Source organism: Salvelinus alpinus, chromosome 7 (genome assembly GCF_045679555.1).
Source record: "Salvelinus alpinus chromosome 7, SLU_Salpinus.1, whole genome shotgun sequence".
NCBI classification, from domain to species: Eukaryota; Metazoa; Chordata; class Actinopteri; order Salmoniformes; family Salmonidae; genus Salvelinus; species Salvelinus alpinus.
The window spans coordinates 13,450,719-13,466,042 of NC_092092.1; the positions used below are offsets into that span (position 1 = coordinate 13,450,719).

The 15,324-nt window shown below is 42.2% G+C and overlaps 1 protein-coding gene across 1 annotated transcript; it reads left to right on the forward strand.

Moving 5' to 3' along the window:
• The first annotated feature begins 7,732 nt into the window (after positions 1 to 7,732).
• Positions 7,733 to 10,897, forward strand: LOC139580484 (homeobox protein Nkx-2.5-like). The gene is made up of 2 exons (XM_071409221.1): positions 7,733 to 8,715; positions 9,778 to 10,897. The coding sequence occupies exons 1-2, from the start codon at positions 8,331 to 8,333 to the stop codon at positions 10,413 to 10,415; spliced, it is 1,023 nt and encodes a 340-aa protein (XP_071265322.1). The 5' UTR covers positions 7,733 to 8,330; the 3' UTR covers positions 10,416 to 10,897.
• The last annotated feature ends 4,427 nt before the right edge of the window (positions 10,898 to 15,324 follow it).

Genomic DNA, 15,324 nt, shown 5'->3' on the forward strand with positions numbered 1-15,324 from the left:
CTAGTCTAGAGGGACTGTCTCTAAAGGTTAGTCTGCTGTTTGTGTGTGTGTGTGTGTGTGTGTGTGTGTGTGTGTGTGTGTGTGTGTGTGTGTGTGTGTGTGTGTGTGTGTGTGTGTGTGTGTGTGTGTGTGTGTTGTGTGTGTGTGTGTGTGTGTGTGTGTGTGTGTGTGTGTGTGTATATATTGTGTGTGTCGCCCTCTCAGAGTGCAAGTGACCCTGGACAACACCCTGTTGTTATCTGCAAACATCAAGTTAGTGACTCGCTCCTGCAGGTTCATGACAGGTATTCCCAAACCGGGGTACACACGCAATGCTGTCGGGGGTACGCCAAATAAAAATGTGATACACATTTTTTTTAAATATAGAAATATTTTTATTTTTTACATTTTCAGACAGTACATTTATATTTTCCAACGGGGCTATACATTTGGGTGAGGTTTTTTTCTCGCCTGAGTAGATGTTTTGAAACAATTACTGATTCGCATTCAAGCCAGTGAATTATATGCGTTACAGCTGGATGAGTCAATAGATGTCGCTGGCCTGGCACAGCTCCTGGTATATGTCCATTACGTTTATGGGTGGTCAATTAAGGAAGACATCCTCTTCTGCAAACCACTGGAAACCAGGACAACAGGATAGGATATGTTTAAAGTACTGGACAGCTTTGTGACATCAAATGGACTTTGGTGGTCAAGATGTGTTGGTAACTGTACTGATGGCGCAAAAGCCATGACAGAGAGACATAGTGGAGTGGTAACTCGTGTGCAAGCAGTTGCTCCTGACGCCACTTGGGTACACTGCAGCATCCACTGAGAGGCTCTTGCTGCCAAGGGAATGCCTGACAGCTTGAAAGACGTTTTGGACACTACAGTGAAAATTGTTAACTTTATTAAAGCAAGGCCCCTGAACTCTTCTGTATTTTCTGCATTATGCAATGATATGGGCAGCGACCATGTAACGCTTTTATAACATACAGAAGTGCGCTGGTTATGAAGGGGCAAAGTATTGACATGTTTTTTTTAATTGAGAGATGAGCTTAAAGTTTTCTTTACTGACCATCATTTTCACTTGTCTGACCGCTTGCATGATGACGAGTTTCTCACACGACTGGTCTATCTGGGTGATGTTTTTTCTCGCCTGAATGATCTGAATCTAAGATTACAGGGACTCTCCGCAACTATATTCAATGTGCGGGACAAAATTGAGGCTATGATTAAGAAGTTGGAGCTCTTCTCTGTCTGCAGTAACAAGGACAACACACAAGTTTACGGACAATGTCAAACGTGATGTAGCGAAGCACCTGAGTGAGCTGGGTGCGCAATTACACAGGTACTTTCCAGAAACGGATGACACAAACAACTGGATTTGTTATCCCTTTCACACCCTGCCTCCAGTCCACTTACCAATATCTGAACAAGAGAGCCTCGTCAAAAATTGAATTTAATCAGAAGCCACTGCCAGATATCTGGATAGGGCTGCGCTCAGAGTTTCTTGCCTTGGCAAATCGCGCTGTTAAGACACTGATGCCCTTTGCAACCACGTACCTATGTGAGAGTAGATTCTCGGCTCTCACTAGCATGAAAACGAAATACAGGCACAGACTGTGTGTGGAAAATTATTTAAGACTGAGACTCTCTCCAATACAAGCTGGGGCGGCAGGTAGCCTAGTGGTTAGAGTGTTGGACTAGTAACCGAAAGGATGCAAGTTCGAATCCCCGAGCTGACAAGGTACAAATCTGTCATTCTGCCACTGAACCCACTGTTCCTAGGCCGTCATTGAAAATAAGAATTTGTTCTTAACTGACTTACCTAGTTAAATAAAGGTTAAATAAAAATCAACCCAACATTGCAGAGTTATGTGCATCCTTTCAAGCACACCCTTCTCATTACCCTGTGGTGAGTTATTCACTATTTTTGATGAACAAATAAGGTTTAATATGTAAGATGGCTAAATAAAGAGCAAAATTATTGATTATTATATTGTTATTATTTGTGCCCTGGTCCTATAAGACCTCTTTGTCACTTCCCGCGAGCCGGGTTGTGACAAACTCACACTCATTCTTATGTTTAATAAATGTATTGTATAGTGTGTGTGTGGCAGGCTTACAATGATGGCAAAAAACAGCATTTGAGAGTGCTCTGACCCTGGTGCTAGAGGGGGTACAGCTGGAGGTTGAATGTTTGAAGGGGTACACTGACCCTGGTGCTAGAGGGGGTACGCAGCTGGAGGTTGAATGTTTGAAGGGGTACACTGACCCTGGTGTTAGAGGGGGTACGCAGCTGGAGGTTGAATGTTTGAAGGGGTACACTGACCCTGGTGTTAGAGGGGGTACGCAGCTGGAGGTTGAATGTTTGAAGGGGTACACTGACCCTGGTGCTAGAGGGGGTACGCAGCTGGAGGTTGAATGTTTGAAGGGGTACACTGACCCTGGTGTTAGAGGGGGTACGCAGCTGGAGGTTGAATGTTTGAAGGGGTACACTGACCCTGGTGTTAGAGGGGGTACGCAGCTGGAGGTTGAATGTTGGAAGGGGTACGGGACTATAAAAAGTTTGGGAACCACTGTTCTACAACATCAGTAGAGTAGGACCCCACCTCACACAGGAAGCGGCGCAGGTCCTAATCCAGGCACTTGTCCTCTCCCGTCTAAACTACCGCAACTCGTTGTTGGTTGGGCTCTCCTCTTGTGTCATCAAACCCCTGCAACTTATCCAGAATGCTGCAGCCCGCCTGGTTTTGAACCTTCCCAAGTTCTCCCATGTCACCCTGCTCCTCCACACAACGACTGGCTTCCAGTCGAAGCTTGCATCCACTACAAGACCATGGTACTTGCCCACAGAACAGCAAAAGGATCTGCCTCTCCCTACCTTCAGGCTATGATCAAACTCCACACCCCAACCCGAGCACTCCGTTCTGCCACCTCAGTTCTCTTGGCCCTCCTACCCCTACGAGAGGGCAGCTTTTGCTCAGCTCAGCCCAGTCCAAACTTTTTTCTGTCCTGGCGCCCCAATGGTGGATCCAGCTTCCCCCCTGAAACTAGGATAGCAGAGTCCCTGCCCATCTGTCTGCTATATTACTAAAATGTGAATGTAAAATGTGTGTGTGTGTGTGTGTGTGTGTGTGTGTGTGTGTGTGTGTGTGTGTGTGTGTGTGTGTGTGTGTGTGTGTGTGTGTGTGTGTGTGTGTGTGTGTGTGTGTGTGTGTGTGTGTGTGTGTGTGTGTGTGTGTGGGTGTTAGCCTTCTTATGTCAGAGAGAACAGGCGCTAACATGTGGAAGTTGGCCAGGCGGGATGACTGGCGCTTCATCAAACCTTGTTGAGCTACATGTAACTCTATATTTTATGAATGTAATTATGTCTGTGTAATTATCTTAATTTTGTCTGTGTAATTATCTTAATTATGTCTGTGTAATTATCTTATGGAGAGACAGTGAGACACCTACTTTAGTCATTCGTGAGTTGATGTGAATTAGCGCTACTAGCTACATTGCAAATGAAATAAATGTTCTTGCACTGTTTGCTGCTCCCCAGTGTGATATGATGTTTGTTCTGACTTTATTTCATTACATTTTTTATACAGCTCCTGTGCTTCATTTGGAGGAACATCTCTTAAAGATGTTTAATTGTTCTGCTGACTACCCTGTCTGTCTTTTAAGTGTTTCTTGGGCTGAAGATTGAGACATAGGAAACCTTGGGCTTGAGGTCCATCCTTATAGGCATATGTCTTTACCTCTCGGCTCTGTCTTGCCCTGACCTCCCAGCCTGACCTCCACCTATCCGAATCATGATTGAGATGTTGTATCGGCGTGTCAATGTCACATCCACCTCAGGTCGCCTCCCGGACACCATGGCGGGTCCTCCTGGGGTTTGTTAGAGACCGGAAACAGGCTCTTCCGCCCCGTAAACACGGAGCTGAGCTCGGGACAGCGGCAGGGCTGAGGTAGCACGCAAGGAGCACTGATAAGGTTAACAGCTATTCCCTTCTCTCTGGGAACGCGGGGGGCGGTGGCCCCTTTGTGACCAGTGTGTAAATGTCTTAGTTTATAGTTTATTAATGCCTTAGTCTGTTTTCTTTGACAGATTTATGTCTAAATCATGACCATTGGCGCTGCCAGGACGCACGTGATGAATCGAGCTTTGCCTATCTGTTGAAGTTTTATTTCGATTTATAGGTCTATTATTGCAGTCATTACAATGATATCTGTAAATACAATTCACGTTGAAGTTTAATTTCGTTTACATTTTATTTCGATGTATATTATGGAGTCATTTTGCCAATGATACTCTATCTTTATATATATATATAGAGAGAGAGAGAGAGAGATGTTTATTAAGAATAGTATTAGGCTAAATGTTGTAAGGACGAAATGAATTGGCCTCTTCAGAACACTTTCAATTATCTCATTATTATAACCCCATTCATCCCCGTGTTTGTTTTCACAAAGCTGAAAAGTGGATAATTACAATGGAAGGACGTGCGTATTGGATGAAATATAAATCAAACTGTTAGCTATTTGCACGTATGACTGTAATAGGCTTATGGATAAAAGCGTCTGCTAAATGCCATTCTTTCTTCAGTCTTTCAAAACGTTACATTAGCTGTGGTGTTTTCTGTAGGCTAATGCTTTAAGCCTAATGTTGCTCGATTGTCGCTAAATGGCATTCTTTCTTCAGTCTTTCTAAACGTTACATTAGCTGTGGCGTTTTCTGTAGGCTAATGCTTCAGGCCTAATGTTGCTCGATTGTTTGTTTTTAACTTAATTATGCCGTATCTCGACCTGCGTTGTGTGTGTGTGTGTGTGTGTGTGAGTGTGTGTGTGTGTGCGCGCGCGCGCACGCGTGCGTCGGTGCTAATAACACCATTAGCAAGGTGCATTAGTGATCCGTGACGCTTAGCTGACCAGGGAGAGCAGAGGCCACGAGGTTGCTCTGATTGACACGATAATAGCTGTTAAATACAAACTTAAACAACATTAACTCGACAAAACGCGATAGAAGGACATCAAAACTAGTATAATTAACCTAAAAATCGCACATTATAGAAATGGGACTCGTTTTTGCCCTATAGGTCAATGCAAATTAATATTTGTGTAACTCTTATGCTATTCTATTAGGCTATTTAAATAATAATATTGCTTGGTGGTATGATGAGGTATAGAGATATAAACCTAAAATCATTCGTCAGAAAGTAACCGACTTTACAGTCAAACCATACCGCCTAGGATCCTGATGTCAGCAGTGGTGAGATAGGCCTATTTCATGATGAATTAGAAATATCTCTAGCAACCATGTCTGCCTGCCTCGCACTATTGAACACACGCCGTCAGAGCGTATTTAGGCCCGGAGAAAGGAAAATACTCGACATTATCTCTCCCATAACAGTTCACACATATTATCACAAACGTTATTTTGCCATGGCTTGTAAAAGTGAAGTATTACAATTGTAAATAAACAGACGGGTGTAAACCTTTGGCTCACCCGGTCGTGTTTTGGGAGTCAATAAATCCACCTAAATGCATGTGTAGGCTACATTTCTGCGTCCCTAAAGTAGGCTAGGTTAAAATACCATAAACAACCTCTGTTTCAGTCAGATTGCTCCACATTATCCTTGCGGCGTAACCACATTGCAGTTAGCCAATATAGGCTAATACAAGCAACTAAAACCGTAATGGAGGACTTTGTTTTGGGAAACACAAGTGCACGGATGGTGTTACCCTCCCCCTCTCTCCCCTTGTACTCTCTTCCCGTCTTTCCCTTCTCCATCTCTCAAATGGGCAGTTTTAAAGACATACATCTTGAGTGGCTGGGGGAGACGCTCCTCTAATCTAAACAGCACTCTGCTGATGGCGAGCGGATGGGATTATTATTGTCTTTCTCTCCCCCTTTCTCCGCATGGTTTAGGCGCTACCGGGGCTTTTGTCCCTGGCGCCTGTCCTGGCCACTGTAGACAGGCGACGAGAGGAGAGGAGAGGTGTAGCATTACAACTAATACAACATCTCTGATTTGCTCTCTGGAACTACGATGAAGTTTGCTCGCAGACAGTGGGACAGATATTACTGAGAAGACATATAATACACCAATACAGTGTGTGTGTGTGTGTGTGTGTGTGTGTGTGTGTGTGTGTGTGTGTGTGTGTGTGTGTGTGTGTGTGTGTGTGTGTGTGTGTGTTCCACTGTATTGTATCATCGTCCACGTATGGATCTAATTGTTTATGTTGTACAGTCTAGGCCCCTCTCCTGCATCTGTCTTGAGACTAAGACGTATATGGTCCACATGAGAGGACCAAGGCATTCAGAAAAGTTAATAATATTGCAAAGTTATAAAACATCTCAACACAAATAGTCGCAGTGTGCTCTGTTTTCTGTCTGTCCTCGGCGAGAGGCGAGTGGAGTCAGCAGACCCAGTGGATAATATAGGGTGAGAAACTGTCAGGTCTGGATCCTGTCCACATACACATGCAGCCAAAATCTACATAATAAACTGCGTGTTTTACTTTCAGTCGTGAACCAATCAACTAGGCCAAAAACATATATTCAAAACATTATTAAAAACAAATATTAAAGCCTTTAATATAGCCTTTAAAATAGCCTTTAAAATAGCCTTTAATATAGCCTTCAATATAGCCTTTAATATAGCCTTTAATATAGTCTTTAATATAGCCTTTAGTGTAGCCTTCAATATAGCCTTTAACATAGCCAAATCTGACTATTTAGAGTTGTTGGTTGACTGCAGACATCTTGGACTTGGTCACATAATTTTATAGGCTAGCTATATCCACATTGGTAAGTGAAATTGTTACAATTTAGATTAGCCAATATGTAAAAAAAAACTTCAGAGCTATATGTTTGACTTCATCAATTCAAACGAGAAATGAATTACTCACACAAGCATGCAAAATGACAGACTGCGAAATAACAGCGTAAATGCCTGTAGGCCTAATTGTAGTCCTAATATTATTATTCATAAGTATGCCTATTATTATAATTTGGATCAATTTAATATACATAGAATCTATAGGCTACGTTTGATTATCATATTTTCAACACAATTCTATGAAATCAAATATGGAAATGTTTCTTCCAACTCTAAGCGCCGATATGATGCAAACTAAAATGTGTTTGAGTTAATGCGGCGCTTTACAGTTTACCAGGATTCCCTTGTAAGTCTTTATTTATTTGTTGTATTAAAGTATGGAGAAAATATCAGTATTTTGTTTTTCAAAAATACGAGGTGCCCATCCCCCCCAACCCCCCACCCCCGCACATTATTATCCAATCCGCGGTGTGTGGAAAGAGGAAAATGAGATTTGTATTATCTAAGAGTTTGTGATGATGGGAAGAGTAGCATTGAGAGAGATAAGGAGTGCGCTTAAATCGGAAACAAGACTGATAGCAACAGATAATGAATGTGTCGTTAATAAGCTGTCGTTAATAACCTATCCGTATTCCTCTATCCGTATTCCTCTATCCGTATTCCTCTTATCAGCAGATACGTTTTATTAGCCTATTAAAACAGTCAAAAAGAAACATTCTCAACCGTGCAGGCCTGCACACACACTGACTCAACTTTCTCTCTCAAGACACACATTCTTCTTCCATTTGTATAATGAGGACGGCTACAACTATGTTGAGTTCATTATAGTTTCTGACGGTTACTATTCCATTTTTACATAATTCAATGTGGACTATATGCAAACAATGATAAAAACAGATTTTCCTACCTGTCCAGATACTGCATGGAGCGTTTCTGAGGGCTGATACCAGATTCACATTATTCTTGCCTAGATCCTACTTATTTTTAAATGTCCAATTGAAATAACGCGATGTGTTTATTTCGGCGTAGGAATCCTGTAACATAATAAAACATTTCAATAGTTGCTACTTGATAATCTTCTCTAAACGCTAAATACAGAGAAGAGCTTGCGCCCTCGCGCCATGCAGTCACCCATCCCATTTTCTCGTGACGTAACGGAGAAAGGAGCGTCTGTCTTGGGTCCGCCAACAAAACAGAAACGGGGTCTAACCAAATCCCTCAGCTAGCTAAACACACACACAGCCGAGGCAGAGAGCACAGAGTAGAGAGATGAGAGCTGTCACTTCACGAAACAAGCCAGTCCTCCTTCGCATAACTCCACGAATAAAAAGCAAGGCGCAGCAATCCTTAAGGCAACTGTAGGTTTTTTTCTCAGAGACGAATAGACCCCCTTTTGGATCCGTTTACCTTCAATACCGTCTATCCAAACAAACACCTGCTTGAGGAGTTCTTTATGCTCGGATGAGCCACTTCACCAAGGGACTATAATTCCTACTTCATGTGAACGAATCGGAGCCTATGATAATAATGCTTCCTAGCCCTGTTATTTCTGCCTCCACCACGCCGTTCTCAGTCAAGGACATACTGAAGTTGGAGCTTCAGCAGCATGCTCAACAACAGCGGCTTGCCTCACACCTTGGGCCGCCCCATGAGCGCTCTCACCCGGGTCCACAGCAGCACCAATACAACCTCCAGTCGCCCCCGTCTTGTATGCTGGCCAGCAGGGACAGCCCCAGCCCCGGGCTCTCGGAAGAAGAGGAGAGGATGGCCTACCTGAGTAGTCTGACGGTTCAGGAGCGGCTAATGGAGACGGGTCTAGCCGGGGAGATATTCATTTCCCCGGGGCTGCAGGGACATTCAGCCGACACCAGCCTGGAGGTTGAGCAAGAGGACATAGACGCCAGTGAGTGGGTGATTCCTGGATTAGCAGCATAACCTATCCATTTAAGTCTGAAAGAAAGTATTATATTATTTTAGGTTCAGTAGTATTGCAGTAGTCTAGGTTATCAGTCTCATGTATTAAATTCGATTACATGATAATACACCCATAATGCACCCATTAATATAGGCCTAATTCATTCATATTTCTTCTTCCATTTAACTAGACTACCTCAGACTAGACTACTACAGTTTAACGACGATGTCATCTACATGCAGGGATCATATGTAAATAAAGGATCAATAGTTTTGTAGAAGAAAAACTATGCATGGCCGAATCACCAGATATAATACAATCCTAAATGATCAGTTTTATAAAATAATTTAAAGAGACATGTTTTTTTTGTTATTGTCAGCTACACACTTAGGCTACACAATGAGCTGAAATGACTAGACTACCGTATTTGTTCTACACAATTGTCCTATTATTGGACCAACTTTAACAAGGCCCTAATTATTTAATGTATTTACTGATTGAATATGCTTGAATATTACCTAATTATTTAATGTATTTACAGATTGAATATGTTTGAATATTACCTAATTATGTAATGTATTTACTGATTGAATATGCTTGAATATTACCTAATTATTTAATGTATTTACTGATTGAATATGCTTGAATATTACCTAATTATTTAATGTATTAATGATTGAATATGCTTGAATATTACCTAATTATTTAATGTATTTAGGCCTACCCTTTATTCAGAGGATTCCATTAAGATAAAAAAAGAAACACATACGACATGACGACATGAAAACAACTATATTTCAAGAACAAACATAGGTATCTGATTTAATTTCCCTTTGTGGTTAATTGATATTCGTGTAATTGATTAAATAATCCACTCTGCTGGTATCCAATGTCTTAATCAGTGCCTATGGGAATTATAGAAAACACAAGCAAAATCAGCATGGAGCCTACTGCGGACCTCCAGGATTAGAATATCTGTTATGTATAGCACATTTAGATTCATCTGTCAAAGTTAGATGACTAAAATCCCCCTCTCCTCTATTTCTCCAGAAGCTTGTGGCGCAATGGGGGTGAGGGCCTGTGAGGAGTCCCCGCAGGCGCACTCGGACTTGGAGAGACTCCCAAAACAGCAGAGGACCCGGCGGAAACCGCGCGTGCTCTTCTCCCAGGCGCAGGTGTTCGAGCTTGAGCGGCGCTTCAAGCAGCAGCGTTACCTATCCGCCCCCGAGAGGGAACACCTGGCGAATACTTTGAAACTGACCTCCACACAGGTCAAAATCTGGTTCCAGAACAGGAGGTATAAGTGTAAACGGCAGCGGCAGGACAAGACCCTAGAAATGGCCGGACACCCTCACCATCTTCCCCCACCTAGGAGAGTGGCAGTCCCGGTGCTGGTGCGGGATGGGAAGCCCTGCCTGGCTGGATCTCAGAACTATAATACATCCTACAGTGTTGGAGCGTGCAGCCCCTATAGTTATAACGGCTATCCGGCTTATTCTTACAATAATCCAGTGTATACTAACACATACTCATGCACGTACTCTAGCCTGCCTGCTCTAGCACCCAACTCTACTGCTAACGCTTTTATGAATATGGGTCTGGCGAACCTGGGCGCGTCGCAATCTCAGGCCCAAACACCACAGGGAACAGGCTGCCAAGGAACTCTGCAGGGCATTCGGGCCTGGTAGCTGAATGTGATGATCTGCTTGTTGATTAACAGTTGATGACGTCGATCACTAGCCTACAGTATTTTTGGGATAAGGGAAACCTGTCTGTGTCCCATGCAGCGAAATAGAAGGATTTCTCATTGAAAGCTGTCATATTGAGACTCGATCATCTTGTACGAATATATTAGTTGTTTCCTCATCAACGCGGCAAAAACATGTTTTTAAAAGTTGTTGGATTATTCCAGAGTCACTGTTGGATATAGATATATACTATGGCAACATTGCAGACGGACTAAAACAAGTGCGCAACCGTGCGTAATATGGCCTAAAAGCTGTTGGGTGCTTGTGAACCAAGGATGTGAATGGCAAACATTGGCAATGATTATATCTGAGCTCTTTACATCAGAAATATGACTTTACCAGTAGCCTACTTGGTCTTTACCAGTGAAAACATTATTCTTCAACAACATAATAGAAACTCCTTAAATAAAAGATCGAACATGTATGAGGATTATTTGTTGTTATTTCGAATTGACCATTTGCTGCTGCCTTTTTTAGTCACTTATTTGAGATATTCTGCACTTAAACAATGCCCGCTGTGGTTTTTAGAAAATAGGCATATATTGACAAATAAAGTGAAACATTTGGGTATCAAAAATCCGACATGTGTTGCTAATATTTTCTGAGGGAAAATATAATTGCCGTATCCTTACACTCTCCATCGCAGTTTCGAAAAGAGTTTATAATGCGGCTGACATATACTGTAACTGAAAGAGGGCGTTGGTACAGTTCAGTGTCCTATGTCGCTTTGTTTGTCTATAGGACCGCCAAATGCCATTACCACGAGGGGCATAAACGTTCTCTTGGGAACTTGCTAAGGGAAACACTATACACTTGCAATTGTGTGTGTGTGTGCGCGTGTGTGTGCGCGTGTGTGTGTGTGTGGGAGGGAGAAAGAAAGAAAGAATGAAAGAAAAAAAGAAAAAAAGGAAGAAAGGAAGAGAAAGAAACCTTGCAAATGCCTTATGACATTTGTTTGTGGCTGGTTTTAAGTTGATAGAGAAATGAATAGCCGCGTTCTTTCAATCTCATTTCTAAAAGGTGTGCTGTGTTTGTAGTAGGCCCACACATACATATGTGCGCACTAATGTCGGATATATTTATACCGTTTTTTAAATGCTTTGATTGACGGTGTTGAAAGGGTAGGCCTATTTCGTGATATTTTCTTCTTCTCGGCCTTTGAGAAGCGCGCTTTGTGTTTTTAGAGGTTTCGAGAAGGGCCGTTTGGTCTCTGGTTTGCGTTAGACAAATTCAGACCTTCAATTATGCTGATTATTTGTTATCTAAAGATACAATTCAACTTTGGAAACATTTAATATTACACGATTAAAGCAAACATAATTAGGCCTATCTTAATTTCCCCCAAAATTATAATTATTCTCTATTGAGCATATGTTAAAGGCCTGCCAAAAGATATGGCTCTGCCAGCATACTGATCGCCATTGAAGGCCGTTTTCCAGCCTTCGCTGTGTGAGAGTTGAGGGGAGAGTCAGATAGAAGAGCAGGCCAGGAAGACAGACAGAAACAGACAAGAGCCAGAACTCAGACAGACATAATGGAGAATGAGGAATTTAGGCCAGGGACGGACATTAGCCAGACAACGCGCTATAACAGTGTGATCGCGCATCCACGGCGGGCGAAGGGCCCACACTGACACTGCTGAGTCTGAACTGATCTCCTATTAATAGCCTTGTAATGTTCAAATGCAATTTAAACAACGATTTATTATCATTTAGTTACGAATTCTGGGTTGAAGAAGAAAGTAATACTTTTTAAATTCAGAATGATAAACTGTGAAACTTAAATTTCGTAAATCAGCTATAGGTACACACATTATTTCAAACCATAGTCACTCATCAGATTCATGCCGACTGACTTTCCTTTATTCGATGTATCATTGGGTGTAGGCCTAGACCAATTAAAAACACTGATTACATAGACGATTGCCACTTATTCAATTCCTTTTTGCCGTTGAGGAAATGTTGCTGTGTTCTCATGGTAACTTCCATCCAATTTCCAATCTATACAATGGGAAACATGGTCTTCCATTACAGATTCACAAATAAAGGATGAAGTTCAATGGGAGGAGAGAGTAACAGGGTTTGGGTTTACACACAGAGGAATTCCTATCACTTTGACGTCTACATATCACCGCTCATTAGAGATAGTTAACAGTTTTAAACAAACGCCCTGTCTCTCCCTATACACAGGACTGATCCAATACGGGACGCCATTAATGGAGATGGATAGAAACGTAAACAAAGTGTTTGTCTCCAGCGATAGGCGCGAGGCCGCTTCCCCTGGCTACTGCACTGCGTGTAGATGACATACCTGTGTCAGGGTAAGTGGCAGGGAGACCTTAAAGTAAATAGAGTCGGCGACAGGAGGGCGATGCCTGAGGACGCGGCGTGCGCGTGCGCGTGTGTGGAGAGAGAGTGCCAGAGCGGTGATTGCTATCTACCGCTGCCAAAGATAGCAGCTCATCCACAAGGAGCACGGCGCTCACGGACTTTCCCAAAACAAAGTCTCCCATGGCAACCCTTCAACAGGGTTACAGAAAACAAAGGCCAAATATAGAATACAGTCAGCTATAGGCAGAGGAACTGAAATACTGAAGGCCCACCTCACTCTCTCCGCCTGGTCTACCCGAACAGCAGTAGCTGTCGGAGGAGTTAGGGAATGACAGCGATGCGCTCCGGATCCCCACAAGGATGGAAAGAATAGAGGCATAGATAAACATGTCTATGTTTGAAAATTGCATAGGCCTATGTAGGCTATATGTTTGTAATAGGCTTGCCAATGCTTCTGAATTAAATGTGAATCATATTGAGGAGATTGTGATGAATACATGGGAACCTACAATAGCCTACATAGATCCAGTCGTTTAAGATACCACGAACACCTGCAGGTTGCTTAACAACATGTCCATGACTTCTCCTCCAGACATGTTTTGACACCTCTGGGCTGTGTGTTCTCTGTAGTCAGAGCAGAGAGAGAGAGAGACTCTCTGTTTAGTTAGTGGAAGAAAATACAACACAACCAAGGAGCAAGCTCAGTCATCTGTCATCACATAATCTCATCAATGAAACGTAGGCTTGAAGGTTGCACAATATAGACAGAGAGGGAAGTGTGTGTGTGTGCGTGTGTGCGTGTGTGCTTGCGCATGTGGAGGGTGACTGCAAGTTGCTGCCCATCAACGTAATCTGTTACATTTTTCAAATTAATATTATTTCAAATGCTATTGAGATTTTTTCTAATGGTCTATTCCGGAAAATGACACTTGAGATAAGGCTAATGACAGGACAAAAATATATAGAACTGAAAATGTAGGACAAAAAGTTATTAAAAAAATTCCAAGAAAGGCAGAACAATTATTAAGTCTTATGTAAACAGTTTCCCACACCTATTTAATTTGAGATCCTGATTGCAGTGTTGTCTTGATTTTATTTCTGATTATTTTGTTCTATCGTGAAGCCCCGTCAGTTCTGTGTGGAGACACTCCTCAAGGCACCGGACTGTATTTCCATACTCTCCCAAACCCAGTTAATGGCTGAGCAATTCTGCTGAGTGTGGTAATCATTACTACCACAGGGTGACGCTACTTACTCATGAACTAACTAACATGGACAGCTAGTTAACACTACAGGTGCTTTTAACAATTATTATTCAAATGAAAGTGAGCGGATTACTTCAAGAATGTTTTACATTTACGCGCAATGATCCTCTTCGTCTTCCCGTTCCCAAATGCATCAGCCTCTTCGCCATGGTTACCAGAAGAGCTGCTGTAAGATGGGTGACCAAGCTCTTTCTGTTGTTGAAATTGTATAGTTTCTAAACGAACAGCAGTCGCTTACAATGAATTCACTTTCACATTCAAAAAGCTCATGCGTGGTTTCTTCATCCTTTTCTCCACTGGACCGACTAAGATCTGTTGTTGTTACTCTCTGAAAACCATCTGCAGACAAGTGTCATCTTAATACAGTTCCACATGTCCTCTCACACACAAATGACTAAGGCCTAAGAAAAGAGAAAACCACGACGGTAATAACCGCTTCACTCATTGTACCAACATTGATGTATATAGGCTTCCTATATTCACCTGACCTTTGATCCGTTGTGAAGGCCACACAAGTCAACTTATAATAGTACTTTGATTGAACAGTCATGTCGCTGAAAGTTTTGAAGTATTTGATACGTGGGACATGTACTGTAGGAACATTTTAAGCACCATTTTAGCTTCAAATCCACATCAAGGCAAAAGCACAAGAAAGGTGATAAAGACAGTACAAATTTAAATTAGTGTTAGAAAAACCCTCTAAAACCATGACAAAAATGCATAAGGGACCTTCTATGAACGTAACTTTTTGGTATTACTTACAACTGAATGGACAGAGGCGCCCAGCACACATTTGTGGACTAAAATAAGATAAATAAAATACTGTTTTCATGTCACCCTCTTTACCAAACAATTTAATGTAGGCTAATGTTGAAATGCGTAGGCCCATGGAATTCCTATAGTGAGTATGGATAGCCTAAGAGACCAGAGGCGGTGAGGCTACAGCGTACGACAGTCTCCGCACTAATAGTTATTGATCCGTCATAACACATTAAAACCAGATAAGAGCCATACAGCACACAAATACAATGTTCTTAGATCTTGCAATAACCCTTCACATATTGTTCTCAACAAAATCCCCTCACATAACAGCAGACCGTTCCCCTAACGTTCCCCTAACTACTAAGTTTTCCTCATTCCTAACAACAGTGTCAAACTCAAACAAAAGTTTAAAAAAGGCTGAATTTGTGCTACCTCCATCCATCATAGTCCATAACACTTATACAATCACTACAGGCTTTTGCTCCTGGTCTC

What these genes read in the sequence shown, in the direction of transcription:
- LOC139580484 (XM_071409221.1), top strand. Translation starts at nt 8,331, where the DNA reads ATGATAATAATGCTTCCTAGCCCTGTTATTTCTGCCTCCACCACGCCG. An exon ending in GCAAGAGGACATAGACGCCA is followed by an intron (nt 8,716 to 9,777) that starts GTGAGTGGGTGA and finishes CTATTTCTCCAG; the next exon opens with AAGCTTGTGGCGCAATGGGG.